At 45.9% G+C, this 23245-nt stretch overlaps 5 protein-coding genes across 7 annotated transcripts; 2 read left to right on the forward strand and 3 right to left on the reverse strand.

Annotated features, from left to right (window-relative positions):
- Positions 1-840: 840 nt before the first annotated feature.
- proca (protein C (inactivator of coagulation factors Va and VIIIa), a) lies at positions 841-3180 on the forward strand. The gene is made up of 9 exons (XM_058066270.2): positions 841-991; positions 1177-1257; positions 1430-1587; positions 1708-1732; positions 1795-1905; positions 1973-2113; positions 2176-2294; positions 2372-2489; positions 2559-3180. The coding sequence occupies exons 2-9, from the start codon at positions 1188-1190 to the stop codon at positions 3134-3136; spliced, it is 1320 nt and encodes a 439-aa protein (XP_057922253.2). The 5' UTR covers positions 841-991; positions 1177-1187; the 3' UTR covers positions 3137-3180.
- Positions 2182-4764, reverse strand: dusp28 (dual specificity phosphatase 28). Of its 3 annotated transcripts, none has more exons than XM_078791460.1 (4): positions 4355-4764; positions 4134-4258; positions 3428-3790; positions 2182-3352 (listed from the first exon to the last, which is right to left on the reverse strand). In XM_078791460.1, the coding sequence occupies exons 3-4, from the start codon at positions 3770-3772 to the stop codon at positions 3254-3256; spliced, it is 444 nt and encodes a 147-aa protein (XP_078647586.1). In that variant the 5' UTR covers positions 3773-3790; positions 4134-4258; positions 4355-4764; the 3' UTR covers positions 2182-3253. The 3 variants fall into 3 exon arrangements, with proteins under 3 accessions (XP_078647586.1, XP_078647584.1, XP_078647585.1); XM_078791458.1 differs by having other exon boundaries at positions 2184-3352; positions 4122-4258; XM_078791459.1 differs by lacking the exon at positions 4355-4764 and having other exon boundaries at positions 2184-3352; positions 4122-4323.
- Positions 4765-5804: 1040 nt separating this feature from the next.
- On the reverse strand, positions 5805-11117 carry vcpip1 (valosin containing protein (p97)/p47 complex interacting protein 1). Its single transcript, XM_058068907.2, has 3 exons — positions 8260-11117; positions 7833-7919; positions 5805-7730 (listed from the first exon to the last, which is right to left on the reverse strand). The coding sequence occupies exons 1-3, from the start codon at positions 10895-10897 to the stop codon at positions 7015-7017; spliced, it is 3441 nt and encodes a 1146-aa protein (XP_057924890.2). The 5' UTR covers positions 10898-11117; the 3' UTR covers positions 5805-7014.
- A 1799-nt stretch (positions 11118-12916) lies between these two features.
- On the forward strand, positions 12917-14640 carry LOC131126373 (transcriptional regulator Myc-A-like). Its single transcript, XM_078791033.1, has 3 exons — positions 12917-13147; positions 13287-13848; positions 13880-14640. The coding sequence occupies exons 2-3, from the start codon at positions 13305-13307 to the stop codon at positions 14269-14271; spliced, it is 936 nt and encodes a 311-aa protein (XP_078647159.1). The 5' UTR covers positions 12917-13147; positions 13287-13304; the 3' UTR covers positions 14272-14640.
- On the reverse strand, positions 14442-17745 carry LOC131126372 (CYFIP-related Rac1 interactor B-like). Its single transcript, XM_058068824.2, has 11 exons — positions 17634-17745; positions 16657-16730; positions 16459-16580; positions 16216-16321; positions 15855-15991; positions 15702-15779; positions 15503-15616; positions 15234-15313; positions 15013-15139; positions 14808-14878; positions 14442-14727 (listed from the first exon to the last, which is right to left on the reverse strand). Exons 2-11 carry the CDS (start codon positions 16727-16729, stop codon positions 14658-14660), a joined length of 978 nt encoding a protein of 325 aa, XP_057924807.2. The 5' UTR covers position 16730; positions 17634-17745; the 3' UTR covers positions 14442-14657.
- Positions 17746-23245: the final 5500 nt, after the last annotated feature.

A 23245-nucleotide genomic window follows, 5' to 3' on the forward strand; every position in this document is an offset into this window, starting at 1 on the left:
TAGGGGGTTTAAAGTGTCAATGCTGGTTACTGAGCACACGTGGAAAAGGAACAGGACAGTCATAAAGAGGAAATGACTGGTTGGTGCATGCAGGGAACGCTCCTTGTGCAGGCCCAAGGAGGCCCACGTCTTCCCAGTCATCCTTCAACCCTACTAAGCCTTGTCTTCTTTACCTCCCTTCTACCCGTCATCCCATCCGTGTCATTTGTCACATCAGAGCACTCACACCCCCCCCATTACTGACCTGTCCCCCCTTCTGGTCCCCTATGCCGAGGTCTCTAGGCCTGGTTTTCTTCCACATTCCAAAACTATGTATGTTAGATTAACAGGAGACACTAAAGTGTCCATAGGCATGAATGTGAATATGAATGATTGTCTATATCTACCCTGCCAATGGCTTGCGACCCTAGTGAAGATAAGCGGAATAGAAAACGCTGGATGGACTTTCCCTGACTCCGAAAAATCACCTTACCTAGCGGGTATCAGAACCAAGTGGGTTCTGATAGACCTGATGGACTTCCCCTCACTTCCTCCAACTCAAGGAAGTTCCTGGGGAACTGATGGACTGAGTTCTAGTTTATGACAATCATGCTTGTGACCCTGCCCCAATCCCTAAATTGTCAGAGGAGTTCAAACACAAGGCAAAAGCGAGCCAACGCCACCAGGAAGAGAACATAAAAGATGAATAGTTGACCTTGATAGGTGCTCTGGTTTTCATAGCACCAAGCCATTCCCCATGGGACTGACTTCCGGAAGGTCACACGATGGCTGACGCGGTCTCGTGTTCCTGTGTCTTCATCTCTCTCCACGTTTGAAAGTAGTGCCACCTGCTGCGTCGCCACGGTGACATATTTAGGGCCATGGGGGCAGATGTCCGTGGAGGGGGGTGGTTGTATTGACAGTGCTGGGCGGCAGACTGTGGACTCTCAGTAAACATCAGTTAGTCATTCACGCAGGAAACACAACCAAGCATTGCCATTAACACCATCAAGTAAGTATTCTCCTTTGTCTTGCATGTCGCCATGATTTTCAGCGTGATGTCCTTGTAAGGTCAAAGGTAACAAAGCTTCTTGCTGTCATGGATCATCATTAAAAAAAAAAACAAGAATGTGTCAGAGTCCCATTGACGGTAGCACTCGCAGCAGCCGACATTCCAAACAATGTCACTGGTTACAGGTGTGATTGACATGTGTCGCCTAGCCTTCTACGTGTGCGTCGCGGTCGCAATGTGGGCAGAGGCAACGCTCAGTCTGTCGGGTGAGTTCACACTCATTAGGGATATCACTGCGGTCAAAATAAAAAGTCCTTCTCTTGTCATGACAATCATGTGACGAGCTGAACCAATCGGAGGCCGCTGTGGTCAAATAAATAGTGAACCCGCATCACAGTCCCTCGAAGGTCAAAGGTGTGTGTTCTGGGCCCCGCTCAGTGTTCTCTGACCCTCCGGAGGCACATATGCTGCTACGGTCCCGCCGGGCCAACTCTTTCCTGGAAGAGCTGAAGGGCCCTTCCTTGGAACGCGAGTGTATGGAAGAGACCTGCAACTTTGAGGAGGCCATAGAGATCTTCAAGACCAGAGAGGCTACAGTAAGGAATGTTAATGGCTAACAGTCAATAAGATATAATGTGATAGTCTGACAAGATGCTGTGTTTATTTTGTCGGCATGAACTTAAATGAATGAATGATGGTTTCCTTTCTTCTTCCAGCTGGAGTTCTGGACAAAATACTCAGGTGATGCAGTCAGTCATGTGAGCATTTCTTGAACAAACAGGTGACACTGTGTCGTATTCCAGACGGGAACCAGTGTGTATCCCACAAGTGTGTGCACGGAACATGCATGGACATGTTCCAAGACTACAACTGCCACTGTAACCACGGATACGAGGGAAAGTACTGCGACTACAGTGAGTCAAAGGGAGCAGAGCGAGAATACAAAAAAATCACATCTTTACAATGATGTCGCTCTTTTAGTTCAAACGGCAACAAACTGCAGCGTGAACAATGGTGACTGCGACCATGATTGTTCTGAGAGCAAGGACGGTATGAACCGAACATGCAGCTGCGTGGTTGGCTACGTGTTGCACCGCAACGACAGGACGTGTGTCCCTAAAGGTGAGAGGTGGCAGTTAGCTCAAAAATGTTTTAAACGTCCTGAAATGATCACGCGTGCGCAGGAGTGTCATCTTGCGGGCAGCTTCTGATCGGTCGCTCGTCCTACACCAAGCCCATGGATGGCCTCATGCCCTGGATGGTGGGGGGCGAGGTAGGCAAGAGGGGTGAGAGTCCTTGGCAGGTGAGTTAGCCTCTTCCCCCCCAAGCCACATTACATGTCACTATGGTAAAAATTTAATAACGGAACGTCTTGCTCAGGTGCTGCTGCAGAACGCCAAAGGACGCTTTCACTGCGGCGGGGTACTCATTGACGAGAGTTGGGTCCTGACAGCGGCACACTGCCTGGAAGACAACCTCCGTCTGCGGGTGCGACTTGGTGAGTTAGTGGGCAAACGCTGAAAAAGAGGCGGTCCTAAATTCTAATAATGGTGGTGCATGTCCTCAGGAGACTATGAGCGTTTACGCAAAGAGGGCAGTGAGGTGACCTTGAAAGTCATCGAGGCCTTCAGACATCCCAACTACGACAGCACGACAGTGGACAACGATATTGCCTTACTGCGCCTGGAAAGCCCCGCTCCTTTCTCTGAGTACATTCTGCCCGTATGCTTGCCTGGCCGCAAGCTGGCCGAGAACGTGCTTCACCGCAACGGAACATCCACGGTGGTGACGGGGTGGGGCAAGGACAGTCTGGACAGCACCCGCTTCAGCTCGGCACTCAATGTCATCCGAGTGCCGCTGGTCAGCCACGACGTTTGCGCTGGCTTAATGTCACACAACATCACCAACAACGTGCTGTGCGGCGGCATCCTGGGCCAAAGGATCGATGCCTGCGAGGGCGACAGCGGCGGTCCAATGGTGACGCTCTATGGCAACACCTGGTTCTTGGTGGGGCTGGTGTCTTGGGGCGAGGGCTGCGGCCGTGAGGACAAGCTGGGCATCTACACCAAAGTGTCCAACTACAATGAGTGGATTGACACCGTGCGTGAAAATTGGGACAAAAGAGGACACCCTCCAGAACCATGATGTGCACGTGTGCGCGATCTTACAATAAACTCATCTTTCACGTGTTCGCTTGCTTTATTTTCTAATCACACCAACATTGGGACATGTTTTGAGAGTTCTTTGTTGCTGCGCATTGGATCATTGGGATTCCTGTCTCTTCAGTTCATCTTCATATCGCCGCAGCTGAGCCATAAAGCCAGGATTAGGATCAATAACATGACGGGCCGCCTTCACTTCCTAAGAACGATAAGTAAAGTGCTGATTCACGAGTCAGGTGTCAAAATAAAAGTTCCGCCTCCACACACTTGTCACCTGCAGCGCATCGGCCAGCGCCACTCGATGGTGCTTCATCAGATATGCGATGCAGATGGCGGCTGAGCGGCTGCGTCCATTCTTACAGTAGACCACGGTGCGTCCGCCATGTTGGGCCTCCCTCTGGATGGCGTCAGCGCACTCGTCAAAGTGAACATAGAGGTCTTCACTGGGCTCGTCCAAGAGCGGAACGCGCATGGTGGCGACACCGCATTTGGGAAACGGCTGCTGCCTGGTGACATTGATACAGAGTGTCACCGCCTCCCGCTGGATGAGCTCAGAGGTACAGGCCGAGCTAGCGTTGCTGATGAAGAGCGTGCTGGTCACCTGACATAGCTGCAGCATCCTCTCCAAGAAACGTGGCTAACCGGAAGGGCAAGGGAATGCAGTAAGTAAACGTCTTACACACTTACGTACTTACACTTCTTACATCGTTTAAGAGCACAAGTGCATTCACATTACACAGTAGTACATGTTAGGTTCATCCTGAAATGTGTCTGAAATATGCCTAACTTATTGTAGGTAATATAACAGTATATAAATAATAAATACGTATTTGAAAAGATATGAAGACATTTTTCAACCATTTTTCAATCAAGTGAATGATCCTGCATTTTCCCATATTTATCAGTGTGAACGCACTGTGAATTGAGACAGCGTCTGAGAAGAAGCAAGAAAGCAAACATGAAACTACCTTGATGGTTACCTTAGCAACCAGATGCTGTGACGACCATCAAGTATTTTTCACTTCAAAATGTCGTCAATCCTTTGAGGACACACCAATTTAACTTCATGTTTCTACGTCGAATCACTCCTTTTGTGATATTAGTCCTGTTTAGACAACATGTCTTGACGGTTAGTTTTAATAACGTGTTAGCAGCGACAAGAGCGACAAGTTCTGTAGTCAAAAACTTGGTAAACACTCACGTCCTCAGTTAGTTGATCTTGCCTTCTAAAGACCAGTCACGTGGTTTGGCCCAGGACGTCCTATGTTGGTTGTACCACAGAAATAGAAAGACGTAGAAAGCTCACACCCGGGGGATACAACACACAGAGCCCGGTGTCGCCGCCGCGCAGTGCTTCAAGTGCACACGCCGCCATCTTGTGCAGCACAACTCGGCAGCAGTGTATAGGCATATATAGGAAGTTTACAGCCGCACGGTAGGGCATTTTAATGCCATATCGCGTCCAGAATCTCAGAAATCATCAGTAAAAACGTCGAAAGTCGCAAACGAACAAGGTTATGCTACACAAGATGGCGGACTCGCGGCGCCAAAAAGTACGACTAATGAGTTTTCTACGTAATGTAGTTCTGTGGGTTGTGCCTGTCCTCCATCTTTTTTTCCCCAGTCACTATTGCCGTCCCCTGGGTCCTAAAGCCCGACTAATCTTTATGTAGGATGTTTCTATGTCTGGACATTTTAATAAAATACGTATTAGTAAGTAAGTAGGTAAGCTTTATTTTTATAACGCTGTTCACAGACAAAGTTACATAGCGCTTCACAACATAAAAACATCATGCACATATAAAATACGATCAGCAAATATGAGTCAGTAAAAAATGACAAAATAAAATGCTAGTCTTCAACAAATACGTCTTTAGATCCCTTTTAAAGGCCTCCACTGAGTCCAAAGAACACAGGTTGAGGGGAAGTTCAGTTGCTTTGAATGATCTATCTCCTCGAGTTTTAACGGAAGTCCGTGGAACCATTAACAAATGCTGCCCAGACGTCCTTAGATGGCGGGCTGAGGTGTAGAGCTTGATAAGATCGCAAAGGTATGCAGGGGTCTGAAACATGGATGGCTCGGAAAGTAAACACCAACATTTTATATTGGACACGGTATACAACAGGGAGCCAGTGAAGGGATTTTAGCACAGATGTAATGTGGGCCCTCATGTTGGTGTTAGTAAGGAGCCTCGCTGCAGCACTTTGGACTACCTGCAGACGAGCCAGCTCTTTCTGGTTGAGACATGTGAAGTAGTCCAACCCGCAAGGACACAAATGCATGATATATTATTTCAAGTCACTTTTTGAAACTATGGACAATGGACCACTTTCATTCAACCACTGCTTCACTTGCGTCAGGCAGTTGATTAAGGAGGTCAGTTTGTGGGGCTCAGATGTGCTGTACATCTTACTGTATGGATATAAGAATCAGCATTATTTTTTATTTACCTTATTTTATTTTCTATTGGTGGTGTTATATATTTTATTTGTAGTTTTAAAATAATTTAAATTATTTTTTATTATTATTTCTTATTTATTAGTTTTTTGTATCATGTATGTGTGTTGTATATGTAAAATTTTTAGGGACATGCTGGAATGTGTGTGTGGATGACAACACATTTTCTGAAAAGTGACAAAAAACAAACAAATTTTATTGTAAATCTTAGCGATTTTATTGAAAATTCACCAAACGCACAAGCAGCAAAAGCAAACCAGAGCTGCAACAATCACGTTTGTGTACAAATGACTTGTTGACTCATCAAACGAGAGAAAACCTTGAAAATAAAACAGCAAAATATTAAATTTGTTAATATTAGGATTGTATCATCGTGAAGTTTATGCCAACTTCATGTACTGTTTCATGGAAGCAACAAAAAGTAAATATATTCATTCCAGAGAATGTTTATTTTGACTAAGATATTTCATTTACATACCAGTGTTGACTTTTATGTTGTCAGCGCCCCCCTGTGGTGACCGCTGGACACTACAAGCGCAGATTTGCATAGGTCTGTGGAGCATTTCAATAATTCCAATAAATATTAATCAGATAGCTTCGCCTTAGTCAAGACTTGGCTCACAATAAAGGAGACGTGGCATGAATTCAAGTCCTTAACAAGACCTTCCTCAGCTTTTTTCTTTCAAGGACAACAGCAGAAAATTTGGTAACACAGCCTTTAATGGTCTTTTTCATGAGTGATTAATTCATTGATTAATTAATTCATTCGTTCGTTCACTGATGAGCCACCATCTTGTTTGCTTCTTGCTCGTCTCCATGGCAACACATAGAAACAAATGCAGATGAGCTGCATAAAACAATGTGAACAGGCTGAGCTCATTAAACATCAACGTGTGGTGATAATGGTGTTGTTGGCAACAATTACAACTGACCATGTAGAGTCCAACAATCGTCACACTTAGCGGGCACGCTTCATCAAGCCAATGCTACGTCTCTTCGGCTGCATGCGGTGCAGTTTTTTCCCGCAAGCTCCACGCCACCACAGATACCGAAACTGCATTTGTTATCTTTATGAAGAGGGAGGTGATGCTACCTTCCCAAAAAAGGCAAATAAATCTTTCACAGAGCAAGAATCAAGTGCTGAACTTTCACCTTTTTGACAGCTGTGAGGCCGTCTGCCACACACACGCACACACAAACTCATACACAGTGCGATGTCAGTGCGTTGGCGCGCAACGACGGCCATTACATACAGTTCACAGGCTCCGCCCCCAGTCGGCCATTTGTCATGGGATGTGGAGACATGCAGACAAATCAAGAAGAAACGGCGGACCAAAGCAGAGCTGACCTGCGTTCTTTTCACCCGCAGGTGGCAGTGTGGCATCGAGGAGGCGGGGCTAAGATCAGGAGTGGTCCATAGGTTCTCCTTGCTCTCCATCCTGGCTCTCCATCTCCTCCTCTTCCGGTTTGCACGACACCAGAGCGGCCGCAGCTTCCTCCTCCTTCCGGTCGCTGACAGTCCGCTCGGGGGTTGCCTCACCACTCTGCTGCTGGCGGAGGTGGCGCTCCATAGATGCCTGGATGGAGGAGACCATCTCCTGCAGCTTCCTGCGCTGCTGCTCCATGAGGGCGGGGTCCAGGCTGCGGCCATCCTTCACCGTCACAAAGCCCGGTGCCATGCGCACCAGCTCCCTGGTGGTGTCCTCTGGGATGTCCGACAAGTCGGGCGGACCGCGAGACACGCTGGCGCTGAGGTCCACGCCACTGCTATGCTGCCGAGTGATTGGCCGGTGATCGGGAGGTGAGGACCCTCTGCTGCCCAGTGAGTGACCTTTGCCCTGGAAGGCGGTGACAGTGTGTAGCGGCTCTTTCTTGCGCACCACGCCTCCACTTCCCAGTCGAAGCACACCATGCGACGGGCTCCCCTCTCTGCTACCCCTGGAGGCTGCTTCCGAACGCAGTTGCACCAGTGCATCCTTCACGCGCTCCTCCACGTCGGCACCCACTGCAAAGTGACCGGCAGCGTCCACGCACAGCTCCACACGTTCCTCGGCCGCGTTGTACACAAAGGTCCGGCCCATCAGGTGAGGCAGCGTGCAGTGCTTCCCGTCCATAAGCCCTGCATATACAACGTCATTATAGCGGACCACCTTGAAACTGAATCTAATACGTATGACCGGCTTCAATTCCGGGGATACCTAATAAAGTGGCTTGAACATACCCATGTCCTTCTTAACGATGTTGTAGAAGACGCCGCCCTGCTGGAACAAGTGAGGCAGCTTCTTAGCGTATGACCAAACATCCTCACCTGCAACACGACATTGCTAGTCAGTGATTGTTAGCCAACAACTGTTTATCACAACATAGCAACAACCTTTGACCCTGTTGGCAGGCCATACAGGAGGCATCCAGATGGCTGAGTCAGCACAAACACGGACACACAATGACACACACACACACACACATACACGACGACACAGGAGCACAGATACAAGCATACTAACGCACCTATACGCGTACATATACACAGACATACCAGCACGCATGTATATGCATACACACAAACATATACATTAATGTGTGATCAGGAAATCATACTAATTTCAGTGATCAAACACTATTGATCATCACATGAGAAATATTCCTACCCATCAAAGTCGCTAGGAGACAAAGCGACGACATCTCAAGGTCAATGCTGTCCTGAAGGTCGCGGCTGCTCATCCTGCCGGATGCCACAGCATCCTGGCTCTTTGCCGCGTGTGGGCCGGAGGCCCCGGGCCCGGGGGTCACGGGGTTCTTGTCGCCGGGGCCCTTCAGTATCTCCAGCGTCACTCTGTCGCCATGCTGCAGCACCACTGGCTCGTTCTCCTTGTTTGGGCCAGGCGGCAGAAGCTCTTTAGGTGGGAAGCCATAGCGGATGCACTGCTGGGCAGGCGGCACGCCAAAGTGGTCTGCGATGCTGCTCTGGAGTTCTGAGAAGGACGTGCAGGCCTGTAAGGTTAGCGTGGCCGTCCTGCCGTCGCTGGTGCTCACGCGGATCTTCTTCTCACTGGTGGATGAGGCAGGGGCAACAGAGGACTTGGTGGGAGTGGCTGGCGCCAATGAGGAAGTGGAGGTTTCCAGAGAACCTCCGGGAGACATGGGCCTGCCGCGGTCCTTCTGGTCTTGCTTAACCCTGTCGGTCCGGCGGCGCTGCATGACAGAGGCTTGCTCACTGATGCTTTGCTGGAGGCTGCGCTCAGCTTGGCTCATGGTCAGCTCCTCCTTGTGGAGCGTCTTGGCCTTCTGACCTGTCAGGATGATCTTGGTGGGCGGGTCCGGTGCCTGCTGACTCTCTGTGGAGTCAGCGAGGCGCTGGACATGGACACCGTCCACAGCCACTGGGTTGTACTCATCCGGGTTCTTCTTGGCAGTGTGATGCAAGATGGTGTTGACCACTTTCTGCACCAGGATCTCGCTGCCGAACTCACCCGGGAAGTGCTTGGTGACCAACTTCATAGCCACATCGTACACGTTGCTGTTCAACACCGGATCATTTTCGTACTGGAACCAGTGTACTGTCTCTCGGACCACCCGACCCCCCCACTCCAGCGTAATGGGGAAGGCCTCTGGGAGATTGTCGTACTCCTTACCTTCCCAGAAGTGCTTGAAACCGCAGCCGCATTTGCCGCCCTGGGAACGGGTGTTGGTTCGGTCCCCGTCCAGATACACCACCAGGCCGTCCCCACGGATGTGGCGGACCGACGTTCCATGGCACCAGTTGCAGGTGTTGAGGGAGCTCAGCTTGTAGTCTGGAAGTAGGGCGTCGCAGTGTGGGTCGTAGGAACACACAATGTTGTTGAGCGGGAAGCTGTAATTCTTGTCGGGTCGCAGCTGGCCGTGTGTGGACTTGGCCAAGTTGTAAAGCTTCCCACCTGGCACCAGCCAATCAGCCGGCACATGCAGTTCGGAGAGGGCGCCGCAGATTAGGCAGCGATGCAAGCGGTTTTCCATAACCGACTTTCTGGCAGCTTCAGTCACCTCTTCAGGCTGGATGCCGATGACGCCAGTGCGCCGGTAGACCCACTGGTGCATGTCGGCCACCAGCGCCGGGTGGATGCTGTGCTTCTCCATGAACACCTCCTCCATGGCACCCACAAGCCGCATCACGTATTTGTCCTGCAGGCTGCGGTCTCCGCCAATCACGCAGCTCCCGTCCGCCTCCAGCTTGATGTACTTCCTGATGAGCTGCTGGGGTACACCCCAGGCCTTGGGAAGAAGGTGGGCTGGCAGCCTGGGAAGTACAGTGTTCTTGATTCCCACCAGCGGGATGTAGTGGTTCCGTCCGGAGCTGCTCCAGGCAATGCAGATGGGTTTGTTGAGCTTCCCGTCTTTGGCCCTGCACTGCTCCTCTGCAACCAGGCCGGGCAAGAAGGTGGCCGAATAATCTCCAGAGCTCCTCATGCCACTGAGAGAATCCAGCAGGATGATGGGCCGGTGCAGGACGTTGGCCAGTCCAAAAATGTGGATGTTGCGGAGTCCCAGAGGGACACCTTCAGGCGGTACAAACAGAGGGTCGCACTCATTGATGATGTCCTCCCACTCTGCGGCATCAATGAAATCCTGAAACAAGGCCTTATAGCGGTCCAGGTTCTGCTTGAAATTCTGCTTGAGATTCTCACGCAAGGCATGCCAGAACAGCTCACGGCCCACCAGAGCCCTGGACACAGCGTGGACAAGGCAGTGGCCGTCTCCGTCAACATGAACAGGAATCAAACATTCCCTGTTGCCGTTGGCTCTCTTGACCTCCTCCAGTGTGTCGTGGAGGTAGATGAGGCTACCCGAGCGGTCTTTACCATAGCCCATTGTTGATACGTGGTCCGGTTCGATCAGAAAGGCCCTGTCCCCCAGCAAGGAGCAGTCAAACATTTCACCTTGGTTCATATCTTTTAGTAGCTTGGCTCTACCGGTTTGTTTATCCATCCCGTAGCGGGTAAGAACTGGAGACAGCAGCTTGCAGTGGTAGTTGGACAGCCCCATCACCTTGACCAGCTCGGTGCCTTTCTTTGGGGCGCCCGTGACGCCCAGCAGTGCATTTCGGAGAAGGTTATGGAGCACCACATCTGGATCAGTTACCTCCTGGACATTGAGAAGGTTCTTCTGTTCGTGCCGCTGGCCACACTCGGTGCACTCGATGCTAACGGAGCCGTGAGCGGGGAAGAAGAGGCTCGCCCGACACTTGGGGTCCGGACAGGTGGCAGACAAAATACGCTTGTCTTTCTTTTTTGAGCTGTGCAGCAGCGACATTTCGGGACGAGAAAGTTGTGGAAGTGTCGGCTTCACAAAGGCATGCTAGTCGCTAAGCTGTCAGACGCTGCTAGCAAACAAGAACAACACGGAAGCGGCTGCTTTCTTCAGCCACCGACTCTTGCGAAACACGTGACGTCACACAGTTACATTGTGGGAGTTGTAGTTGTGCTCAGACATCGACATTGACACACTACACTACGACCGCAAACAGGGTGACTGTATTTATAGTGTAAATATAATATAACAGAGGAAAAACGTGTCGCTCGTTAAAACGTGTAGTCGATGATCACTTTGTGAGATGAGTAATCACGAGCCAGCCTACATTGACCAGAATGCAACGCGGCACAATGACGTTTTGTTGTGTCAGGAAGTCAAAACTAGCAGTCAGCACACTTCCGCAGTGTTGCAACTGACCGACTTTGTCGCTAAATGGGGTGGCATTCCAAATTCTCTTGGTGACTTGGTGACATATCTCGCGACTATTTATGTCGTCATTGAAGATATTTATTTTATTTTTGGACTTAAACGTGAAAACATTTATTGTTCTACAGTTGGAGCAGCGATGGATGCTGCTGAGAGATCCGCCTCGCCCAAAGCAGTCTCAATGACGCCGTAGGGACACAATCGGCTTCTGCAAGACACTCACAGTCACTGCAGCACACTCACTGTTGCCATGTCCTCAATAAGAAAAGAAGACGTCATTGGCTAATTTGCCTATGCTGTTGTAATAGATGCTGTAGCAAAAAAACATAACCTCGTAGGAGAGACCAAAAAAGTGAATAAAACATCTCAATTAAATTTAGAACTACAAATAAACACTTCAGAATAATAAATATTTTATATCGGCCAGTAATAATTACACCAGGACTCGCCTTCAGCCTCCACCTCTTTTCTTGTAGGTAGGGCTATACATTTATAGTATCACACATATGTGTCACAGCAGTCATTGCGTACTCAGCCCTTTGGTTTTATATTACAATAATTGCTGGAGACAAACACTCTTAAACAAAAGCACTCTTTAATCAAACAAAATGAAAAAACTCTTGACAAAGGTTAAGTTCGTCACATAACATGTCAACACTGCCATCTAGGGGTCATCTGTCTAAAACACGGTGGCTGTGATCACTCCATTTTTGCACGGAATCAAAAAAAAAACAGTGACACAACTTACAACATTACCATTTAACTCTGTCTGCATGGGGAATTTATGTTTTGTTGAGCTGCATTATGAGCACACAGCCTAGGTATGTTGTACCACTGTCGCAGTACAGGCCACTGGAAAGTGGACATTGGTGTCACTGTCTTCTGTCAGTTAGCAACACACAGTCATGACGTCACTACACTCGTGACCTCACGTGCCTGTAGCGTTTTTTTTTACTTCAAAGTTAATGTTATACCACGCAACAATTCTACCTATCATTCTATCTACAGTTCTATTTATGAGTATCTATTTATATATCTTGCTATAATTATGTATATGTATCTATCTATCTATCTTTATATAGTGTATATAGCCAGTATGTACACACATTCGTCATCGTGTATTGCCAGTAATGTCCGATAGATGTCGCTTTTTAAGGGAAGGAAGCTACTTTATTGTCATGGAAACCGTGATCAGCATCATCTGCATTATTTTTATTCGTTCAAATAAAATACACTATTTGTTGTTAATATTCGATATAGTATTTATGTATCCTTATACCTGAGGTCATTTGAAACGTATTTGATATAGTATTTATATATTCTCTTACATAAGTAATAACAATCCAAATGCATTACCAAATCTTTGTATTAATGGTGTTGTTGTCATTTGTATTATATTCTTATTCATTCGTTAATTTCATCAATTTACGGACTTACCGGATCTACGTGTTTACGTCACTTCAGTCGCCTCCTGCCCCTATTTCGCTTCGCTTAGCTAGTACATCGAGGATAAATAGTTCCCTTCCCTGTTAAAAATATTGACGAATGAAGGTAAACCAGGAAACAAAATATTTGACTTTTCTTATAAGTGAACACAAAAGACTTGATGAGGTTTTCACCTTTTTGTGATGAAAGTTAGCCCATGTGCGGATGAATACAAGGCGGCTATGAGACGAGACTATGCAAAAGTCTCGAGACGCCACTGGCGGTTGATGGTTTTGATGAGTTCAAAGGCTTCAACGTTTAACTCCTCTAAAGAAGTTTTTTTTAATACGGCAGTAAAAGCTCTTCTACACTCACACATCACTCAAGCTTCTCATCCTGGTGAGTTCATAATCATATATTTCCGCTCTAAATACTGCCAGTTTTAAACTGTTTTATTCATCGATTTGATATTAATAAGTGGATGTTTACTCCTTGAGTATTTGCTATTATTGTTGGAATCTTGTCTGCCCATCCCCAGCATGACTAGAGCACTAGAATGGCGTGCAGCAGGAATTTTGATTCAGACTACGATGCGATGCAGCCTTACTACTTCCTGGATGGTGAGGAAGATCTTCTTTTGGGACCCGGTGAGGACATCTGGAAGAACAATGAGCCTCTGTCTCCTAGCCATCCATCATCGGCGACTGCGTTTGACCTGTTGGACCAGGACTGTCCATCTTCTGTCCTCCTGCAGTCCTTCATAATCCACGATTGCATGTGGAGCAGTAGCTTCCCCGCCGCTGCCAAGTTGGAGAATGCAGTGTCTCAGATGCTGTTGTCTCTGCGAGCGCACGGTGACTCTGACTCCTCCACCACTAACATGGCAGGCCATTCCCAAGGCCGCATCCCCCAGGTGAAGACGAGCCACAGCCTGGACTTCCTGACGCCCACGCTGGTCTGCATCAACCCCTCAGAGGTCCTTCCATACTCGATGCTCTGTGGGAGAAGCCGTGCTGTGAGTGAGGGGGCTGAAGTCAACATCGGGCCATCAGGTAGGAGGACTTTTTTTTTATTTCTTACAGTAGATGTCATGCTGATGTGTTCTTGTGGTTCCTCCAGAAGAAAGAGAACCTGTGGAGGATGACGAGGTGGATAGGAAGCCACTTTCTGATGTCAACATCCAGCAGCACAGCTATGCTAGCGAACAGCCACGCGACGACCACCAGCAGCCTGTCAAGAAACGAATCAGCATTGCTGATACAGACTCGGCGCCGAGTCACAGTACATTTCCTCATTACTGCAGTCGCAGCAAGGACAAACAGAAGAGTCAATACATGATGGAGCGCCAATGCAGGAAGAACCTGAAGAGAAGCTTCAAGGCCCACAACCACAGATGCTCCAAGGCACCCATCTTGGAAAATGCCACGGAGCTGATCACCACAGTCCAAGCGGACAAGAAGAAGCTGGTGGCCAGGAAGGAGGAGCTTATGCCTGGGAGGCGCCTAAAGCACAGACTGAAGTAACTCGCCTCTTGAAGCCTCACTTCCTGTTGGCTCGGCTCATCGCCATCATTGCCACTGTTGTTCACTTTTATTATTGCGTGTATTTATGCCAAAAAGACTAAAAAGGTAGCAGAGGTGTCCTGATGCACCTCATTTTTTTTCCCATTTATGGACCCCATGCAGCTGCAAAGATGTCATAACAATTTGATTTTATTCATTGCTTTCATAGAAGTATAAAAATGTATAAAAAGTTGATGAGGCCAACGCGTACAGCAGAGCAAGGCTGAGTCATTTGTCCAAAGTGCCTTTGTAGACAGGTCTGGTTGCGTCCAGTTGAGTTGATTTCCTGTTTATATTATGACATCACCAATAAACCCTTACATAATCTTTGTTCAGTAGTCGGGTGCTCAGTTTGGCTGCAGCATGTTTCTGATCTGCTTGGGTGTGGTGTCGTCATTCAGGTGTTTCGTTGTGTACCTGCAGGGGTGAAAGGTCACAGCGTTGGCCAATGACTGCAAACGACAGAAAATATATGCTGCTTGAGTTCCAAGTCTGACCTTAGCGCATCGAGTAAAACCTCCACGCTGCTCGCCGGCTGCTCCCGCAGAACACGAATGCATCCTTTCATCTGCGCACAGGTACACAACATTAGCACACATGATAGCTGTGTGTGTCTGTGTGTGCCAAGAGCCCCAGTAAAGAGGGGTGAGACACTCATTCATTCACACACACACACACACACATTGATGTGTGTAAGCCTACGTCAATGTTAGAGGTCTTCACGAAGGCGCCAGCAGGGTGCACATGGTCGTAGAGGATGATGACGCCAACCATCACACGCAGACAGAATAAGACTGTCTCATCGCTGGTAAAACGACTTCTGTACTCTCTGTGCACACACACACACACACACACACACACAAACTGAGGATATGTGTGTAATATGCAAGTTGAGGTTGGTACTGATGTGTTCAGGGACTTACGGTGTTTCCAGCATGACTTTACAGACACAGGCCATTGTGCTCAGACAGTCTGTGGTGCTCTCGATGGGAACGTCACGGTTCTGCAGCACAATTACATTTGTTGAATATGTAGTAGCACCCCTTGAAAAGACTATAACATATACACTTGTGAACTAATTTGCATGTTTAAAATAAACTTACAATATATATCCCTGACTTAATGTGGGAGAGCAAAATGTTGAAATTAATATGACAAGTGATGTCATGATGACATCACGGGGTTCACTTACATCAGAGACAAACTTTGAGGTGGCGTCGCTCAGTGTCTTCAACATGGGTGTGGCGCTAGCGTAGAACAAAGACATACGGTTGGCCAGCTCGTTGTTCACCTCGTCTGCGTCTGCCTGGCAAGTCATTGGCGGGAAAACGTTTTGACATCTCACTCTTCCTCATTTAAAATTAGTGTACGTGTGTGTGTACATTTCTTACACGCATGTTGTTGATCCGCATGCGACTGATTGTACGCCTGTAGTAGCTGAAGTCATTCTGGATGGCAGGGATGGTCATCTGAAACGCACACAAGGAGGTGAGGGAAGAGGCTGAGGATGAGGAAGGACATGAAATGATGAAGGTGCCTTTAACCTTGAGTTCATCAAAGCGCAGCGTGAAGTGAAGGATAAGAGCGAACTGACGAGCCAAGGCCTGTTTGTTTTCTAGCTGCTGAGTGGGCGGAGCATCGGGACCAGTGAGGACATCCAGGAGACACCGCAGACTGCCCTCTGATTGGACAACAAGCACGCACACATACATGTTACTATACTACTAGGGGTGTTTTACAATAATTTTACTCAAGAAAAATATATGTGATGTTACACTTATCGGAAATTGAAATTGAGACAATATCGGTTATGGACAAAAAATATACAAACAATATCGGACATTTCTAGTTATTAAACATGTGACAGTAATGCGTGAGTGAGTGAATGATGAATGAATGCATTACCAAGCTTGTGAGAGAACTCATAGAAAGTCTTCAGTTTGGTGACCAAAGGAAGGACAGCAGACCACGCCCTCTCCTGTACCCCCTCCTCACTGGGGCTCTGGATGGCCTGTGCGTCGACACACACACACACACACACACACATTTAAGGCACACTTATGCACACGCCCTATGTTGTATGACTAGCAGCTGAAATGTCTACATGCACACACAAACATCACAGAAGACATTACCTCCCCACCTCACCTGTCGGATCTCCTCTCCTGCTCCAGTGTACCCCTGCAGCTCCTCCAGGATGACCTGAGCCTCCGTCAGGACCTGGTTCACCTTCTCCCATACCACCTTTTCTGATAACGATGGCTGAGCATCTACACAGAAGTCAAAGGTTGGCACCTTAGGGTTTTTGTGTGTCTGTGTGCATCCATGTGTGTGTGTGTGTCTTACTCTCAAAGTCCAAAAAGAAGTTTCCTCCATTGTGGTCGATATCTCTGGTTAGCACTTTGATCAGGTTCCCCATTCTGCACAAACATTTGCATGTTAGCACTAATAAGCTAGCAGGCATCATGATGACATCACCGGAACAATATTAGTTTGACTTGTTTAACACTAAAAATGTTTGACTGAAAACAACATGTCCATGAAAGAGGAAGTGATGGCCTTGTATTAGAGAGAGGAAGTGAAGCCGACTGATCTCAGGTCAACCAGACAACATTTACTTATATTTTATAAATGTTTTATTACAACGTATATGTCATACCGTAAAATATTTCCTTATTTTTAATTTGATATATATTATTATTTATTTTTACTGTGCATTTTATTTTAAAATCTATTTGTCATAGTTTTAAAATAATTCATTATTTAATATTATTGTTATTAATTAATTAATAAAATGTTGTATGGTGTATGTATGGAGTATTATCTGTATATTATTATGTTATTATACGAGGGTCACCTGTATACTTGGACACTTCCCTATAGTGTGTTCATCTGGTGGGCTTTTTAAAAAAAAACTAATATTTTGATCCTCTAGTGGCGCTAAAGAGGGGGTGCAAATATTATAGAAACCGTCAGTAATAAACACAATGTGTATTGAGTACATCTTGTCCACATGATCGTCTTTGTTTGTGTACCCAATGAAGCAGTTCTGGTGGTTTAAGTCCAATAACAGTCGCTGGTACCGCTACACGAAGCCATCGTTGTGGATGTTGTTGAAACAGTCAGTTAACAATCAGAACCAACTTCTGGTTAAACTTTGGACCATAAGTCTGAGTAGTGAAAACTTCCTGCTCGAACAGGAGCTGACATGTCAGAAGCACCGAGACCCACCCAGATCGAGACCTTGACCCCCCTCCCTCCATCCTCGTACCACCTCCCAAATCAGTAGTCCCCCCCCACCATCCAAAATGATCAGTGCTCACCTTGGCCCAGAGCCGATCGATGCACGATCGAGAGGTTGCGTGTTGGTGGGTCCAGGTGATCCTACATGCCGACACTGTGAACCCGGAAGTGGCCCCCTCGACGCGCCGTTATCTATAAAAGGAAACATTTCCTGAGAATAGAGCCAATCAGCGTGCCTCACAACGTAACAGAACAGAACATGAGCTCTATGCAACTCCACCCTAAATACTCCAAAACAATTACAATTACGTAATTTTCTGTGGATTATATTGAATTTGTGTATTGCTATTTCCAGTAGTTATTCTAACCACAGCAATTAACAGCAATATACTATAACTAATCATTAGTGAAAAAATATATACAGGATTTTAAAACAACAGCTTTGTCGTCTGCGCTATGCTGACCCCTGCTGGATTAAACTGACGTTACATCAACTGTGTCGTGTGGAGGACAGAAAAAACACTTCAAATTGAATGCACGTTTAATATATTAAATGTACGTTATCAAATAGCATTACTAATTAAATATATAATAATAATCAATTAATTAAATGTAAAAAATGAAGAAGATGACAGTAAAGAACTACTTTTCCCACACTGCACCTCTCTTCCCGGAAGTGTATCATGACCTGATCTTCGGTCGCTTTTCTTAGAAGAAGCATGGAGAGTAAATATCCTGGTGTGAGTCTTTACTGCTATCTTTAACCTGAACCTTTATAATAACAAACTTTGGCACGTTTCTGACTTTAGTTCACTAAATGAAACGCTTTGTTTCTCTCTCTCAGCGGCGTAACTTCAAATGAAAACTTTGCAGCACGACGTGAGCTTCGTTAGCGAGCTAGCACGGTTAAGATGTTCTCTTTTACTGTTTCACTTTCATTAAATTTTTCATTTTCTGTACGCATTATATGAACTTGTTTCCTTGTGTTGTAATGCACATAATAGGGAAAAGAAACGTGTGTTTCTGTTTCACATGAGGATTTTGAATGATGGGTAAAACTCCCCTCCAAAAAGTGCAGTTGCCCTTTAAGGCCAGCAAAATTATTCAGTTCATTTTCATTTATTGTGTAATTATATAAGGTATTTATTATGTCCCAAACTTAGTACCCACGAGACACGGGCAAGATATCTTGTCACATTTTAATCTTGTGACACCCGATTGTTTACTGAAACTCACCTGGTGGTGCCCAGACCTTTACAACAAAGTATAGGGCATGTACTGGACTTCATATAAAGATTAAAAGAACACACATGTTTGTGAACACAACTTTTTTTTCATCAAATATTATTAATCTCTTATTTTCCTTATCCTCTTAATTAGCAACCTACATTAACATTGAAAAAAAACCTCCACAATGTACCAGTGCCTCACTAGCCGACTATCAGTAGGTCCACTTGCATACTTACACTGAAGTCTCTTGAGTGCATAAGTATCTCTGGTATCAATATGATACAGATACAGTGTGTTTCACACAAATTTATGTATTTCACATCAAAGCATACAGAGTACAAACCATCTAAGTTATTTATTAATTATTCTATTTGTTACTTATTTTAAGCCTTGAAGTACTGTATATTGAAGTAACGAGGTGATATACGATATCGCCAAGTTAATACATAACATGTTTTGCATGGACCTCAGCCTTCAGCTTAATTATTAGGCAAATAAAACACATTTAATTGTTAATATTATGTCATATTATATTGCAGAATAAGAGCCTAAAAGCATGCTATTTTACTTTGAAAATGTCAAATAAAAAGGAAGGAATTGTGAGTAGATATGAGTTGGTTTAGCCTTAACTGCTAGTTGGTTAAGGTAGGAGATGATGATAATAGTGCTGTTAATTTGTATCAACAAAGCATAGACAAAACATCAAAGCCATAAGGTGCACAATTTAGAAAGAAGAGAATGGGGCTAAAGATAAATGTATGGCGCTATACCATCACTTTATGTACACCACATTATGGGATTCATTCATTAATTTTCTACCGCTTTTTCCTCACGAGGGTCGCGGGAGGTGCTGGAGCCTATCCCAGCTGTCTTCGGGCGAGAGGCGGGGTACACCCTGGACTGGTCGCCAGCCAATCACAGGGCACATATAGACAAACAACCATTCACACTCACATTCATACCTATGGACAATTTGGAGTGGCCCGCGTGCACGGGGGAGAACACAGAGCAAAACTCCACACAGAGATGGCCGAGGGTGGGAATTGAACCTTGCTCTCCTAGCTGTGAGGTCTGCGCGTTAACCACTAGACCGCCGTGCCACCCACATTATGGGATGTATATGATAAAATTAACATTACTGCTGTTAATTTCTTTCCTGGAAGTTTGTTGAGGTGGGTAGAAGGAGGGCTGTGAAGTGGTGTACTTGAAGGATTGACATTTTTCCCTTCTATTTGTGTTGTGTTTCATATATTTTTGCTTATATTTAAGTAGCCTTTTGTGGCAATGTATAAGATATTACAACCTTATCATATTGCTGTTCATTTTACCTCAGCGGCATGGTGGATGAGTGGTTACCGAGACCCGAGTTCGATTCCACCCTCGGCCATCTCTGTGTGGAGTTTGCGTGTTCTCCTCGTGAATGCGTGGGTTTTCTCCGGGTACTCCAGTTTCCTCCCACATTCCAAAAACATGCTAGGTTAATTGGTGACTCCAAATTGTCCATAGGTATGAATGTGAGTGTGAATGGTTGTTTGGCTACATGTGCCCTGTGATTGGCTGGCGACCAGTCCAGGGTGTACCCCGCCTCTCAGCTCAGAAGACAGCTGGGATAGGCTCCAGCACCGCCGTAACCATTGTGAGGATAAGCGGTAGAAAATGAATGAATGTTAATTGTACTTTTTATGACTTTTTATTTGTATTATTGTTTGTAATTTTGCTGCCTCTTGGCCAGGTCGCTTTTGAAAAAGGGATTTTATATCTCACTAAGCTTCATTTGGTTAAATAAAGACATCATTTTTTGTAATGTGACCTAAACAACACCCGTCTTTTTGGAAGTTTTTTTTATGTTCTATTTTTCTTGAGAACTTCACCTACATGAGTCACATGACCTTCATCTCTGCCCCACCCCATTCCCTCTGATGCTTAAACCAAAAGCAATAAAAAATGGCTGCTGAGTTATTAATAGCTGCAGTGAGGGGGAGGGGCTTTGGTGTGTGTGAGAGAGAGAGAAACACAAAGCTAGCTCTTCAACATAAAGATGAGAGTCCCTCCCCCACAGGGGGGAGGGGGAGTTATGGCATAGAAGGGGAAATATTCATGAAGGGGGTGCTGGAAGTGGGATGAAAAAAAAGGATTGGCTGTCACTCACCACCCCCTCACACCTTGCAGCCAGCCAATGAGAACCCTTGCTGCCATTTGAAAGATGCCGGGGCTGAAGGCGCACACACACACACACACACATACACACCACACACACACACTTCCGTTTAACTGTCAACTAGTGGCAGATGTTAGGACTGCATGTGACCTTTGACCCTGGCGGTGCAGCTATGGTTGACGAAGTTTGACGCTCGCCGTCCTTTCTGTCCTTCCCGCATGGCACTGCAGCTCCACATGCCACGCCCCTCGCCTGGCCCCGCCTCCACTTCCTGCTGCATCCATGACCTCCTTTTTGCTCCAATTCATCAGCACCTTTGATCTCTGCACCCACCACCCCCCACCACCCCCCCCCCCCCCAACATGAGCAAAGCAAGGACAGATTAGCGTCTCCTAGGTAACAGTGACATCACTGCTAACCCAAATCTGGGCCGCCTGCCGGGTGGGGGGGGGGGATTGTGTGCTGCCTGGTGACCAGCAGGGGGCGGCCACAATTACACAATTATATTGCTATTATACTACTACTACAATTACTGTTACTACTGTAATTCTAACTACTTTTTACCATTACCACTACTGTTATTAGTACCACTGCTATTTATTATTTTTACTATTACATTTACTGCTACTAGATTACTACTACTACTGCTTTCCCTATCACCACTGCTAATTACTATTCAAATATTGCTATTATTACTACCACTAATACTCAACTTTTTACTACCTACTATTAGTACTATTACTTCTAATGTATCATTCCGACACTTGAACCATCAAAGTCATTGATGTTGAAGTTATGTATTAAATAATACACTATTTTAGATGAATGTATATGAATAATAAAGGCGAAAACATTTCTCCGTCATCAATGGCCAATAATAATCAATAATGTAATAATGATAATAATCTTTCATATCTTTTACCTGCAGTGGATCTAAGCCACGTCTCTTGTGTCAGACCAAAAATCAGAGTTCACAACGAGTGATTGTGAATTAGGATGTTTATGTGTGTGTGTGTGTGTGTGTGTGTGTGCAGAAAAACAGGAAGTGAAGAGCAGGTGAACTATCATAACTTCCTCATGCATAAAATAAATGTTTAATATATTGATTTTTATATATGCATCCACTTTGAAAGTGAAGATGACTGGCAAAGCATTTCCGTGAGGAGAAACGCTCATACACGCATACACGCAGTGCATGCGCCGAGTGTGTAGGGCAATTTTGCGCAAGGGGGTGAATTCACAGCAAATGCGCAAAGGATGTGCATCCTTGCCATGAGCCATAGGGCACCAAGGTATAAAATTGTGCTTCAGGCCCCAATGGGCAGGGACGGCCCTGGGAACACCACCTCCTCTTTGGGGAAATTCCCAGCTCAGACACACACACACACACCATGCCGTAAGTAAGTAAGAATAGACACAGAACAACAGACAAAATGAAAATGAATCAGTGTTTACTTCACACACAGTAAATACACGCTTCCTGTTTGCTTGGCTGCTGACAATATGAATGAACTAACTAACTAGGAAGTGAGGAGTTGATGAAATCCTATACATAGTTTACATACAGTATAAACCAGGGGTCGGGAACCTTTTTGGCGAAGAGAGCCATGAAGGCCAGATATTTTAAAATGTGTATCTGTGAGAGCCATATACATTTTTTTAAACATTGAATGCAATAAAATGTGTGCATTTTTATGTAAGACCAACAGTTTTAGATAATGGGCTCTAATTACGTAGACCAGGCCCACTACCCCACGCCAATGGGGTGTGGCCAGCACACTTTCGTGAGCAGCGCAGTGTCTAATAATAAATCAAATACTTGTTGCCATTAATACAACTTCTGCTGCTGCGTAGTTTTGCACCGTACTCCGTAGACGTATTTCATTCTTTTGGCCATCTTCGTCAGAAGGCTTGGTTCTGCAGCTTTAGCTATTTGACTAAAGGAGGAAAGTTTACATTTACATGTTTTTTTGACATCTCAATGACCGAGGTAGACTACCGCATTACCCAGTAATAATCAAGTTTTGGTGTTTGACCTGGAAAATATCATCAGGAAAGATAGATATGGTTGGCCGTATTGCAGCAGAATATAGATGGACGAATTAAAATGCATAAGAAAGTTGTTGATTTTGAATATTATTTTTAACAGTCATTTCTGTGATGGTTTACTTTAAAATGTTAGCAAAAATACATTTTTATTGTGGTAAGAAATGCTTGAGAGCCAGATACAGTCATCAAAAGAGCCCTACCTGGCTCCCGAGCCATAGGTTCCCTACCTCTGGTATAAACCATGTCCATATTAGT

This window comes from Doryrhamphus excisus, linkage group LG6, assembly GCF_037039965.1.
Source record: "Doryrhamphus excisus strain RoL-2023G ecotype Guam linkage group LG6, RoL_Dexc_Guam_v1.1, whole genome shotgun sequence".
Taxonomy (NCBI): domain Eukaryota; kingdom Metazoa; phylum Chordata; class Actinopteri; order Syngnathiformes; family Syngnathidae; genus Doryrhamphus; species Doryrhamphus excisus.

Excerpts from the sequence above, each read along its gene's own strand:
- proca (XM_058066270.2), top strand. The coding sequence starts at position 1,188 with ATGTGTCGCCTAGCCTTCTACGTGTGCGTCGCGGTCGCAATGTGGGCA. Across the intron at positions 1,733-1,794 it reads GTTCTGGACAAAATACTCAG|ACGGGAACCAGTGTGTATCC; the intron begins GTGATGCAGTCA and ends GTCGTATTCCAG. Across the intron at positions 1,906-1,972 it reads GGGAAAGTACTGCGACTACA|TTCAAACGGCAACAAACTGC; the intron begins GTGAGTCAAAGG and ends TCGCTCTTTTAG.
- dusp28 (XM_078791460.1), bottom strand. The coding sequence starts at position 3,772 with ATGCTGCAGCTATGTCAGGTGACCAGCACGCTCTTCATCAGCAACGCT. Across the intron at positions 3,353-3,427 it reads CGCTGGCCGATGCGCTGCAG|GAAGTGAAGGCGGCCCGTCA; the intron begins GTGACAAGTGTG and ends TATCGTTCTTAG.
- vcpip1 (XM_058068907.2), bottom strand. The coding sequence starts at position 10,897 with ATGTCGCTGCTGCACAGCTCAAAAAAGAAAGACAAGCGTATTTTGTCT. Across the intron at positions 7,920-8,259 it reads TCTCCTAGCGACTTTGATGG|GTGAGGATGTTTGGTCATAC; the intron begins GTAGGAATATTT and ends GTCGTGTTGCAG. Across the intron at positions 7,731-7,832 it reads CATCGTTAAGAAGGACATGG|GGCTTATGGACGGGAAGCAC; the intron begins GTATGTTCAAGC and ends TTGTATATGCAG.
- LOC131126373 (XM_078791033.1), top strand. The coding sequence starts at position 13,305 with ATGGCGTGCAGCAGGAATTTTGATTCAGACTACGATGCGATGCAGCCT. Across the intron at positions 13,849-13,879 it reads AGTAGATGTCATGCTGATGT|CTGTGGAGGATGACGAGGTG; the intron begins GTTCTTGTGGTT and ends AAGAAAGAGAAC.
- LOC131126372 (XM_058068824.2), bottom strand. The coding sequence starts at position 16,729 with ATGGGGAACCTGATCAAAGTGCTAACCAGAGATATCGACCACAATGGA. Across the intron at positions 15,780-15,854 it reads TGCGCTTTGATGAACTCAAG|ATGACCATCCCTGCCATCCA; the intron begins GTTAAAGGCACC and ends TGTGCGTTTCAG. Across the intron at positions 15,314-15,502 it reads CCTCAAAGTTTGTCTCTGAT|AACCGTGACGTTCCCATCGA; the intron begins GTAAGTGAACCC and ends ATTGTGCTGCAG.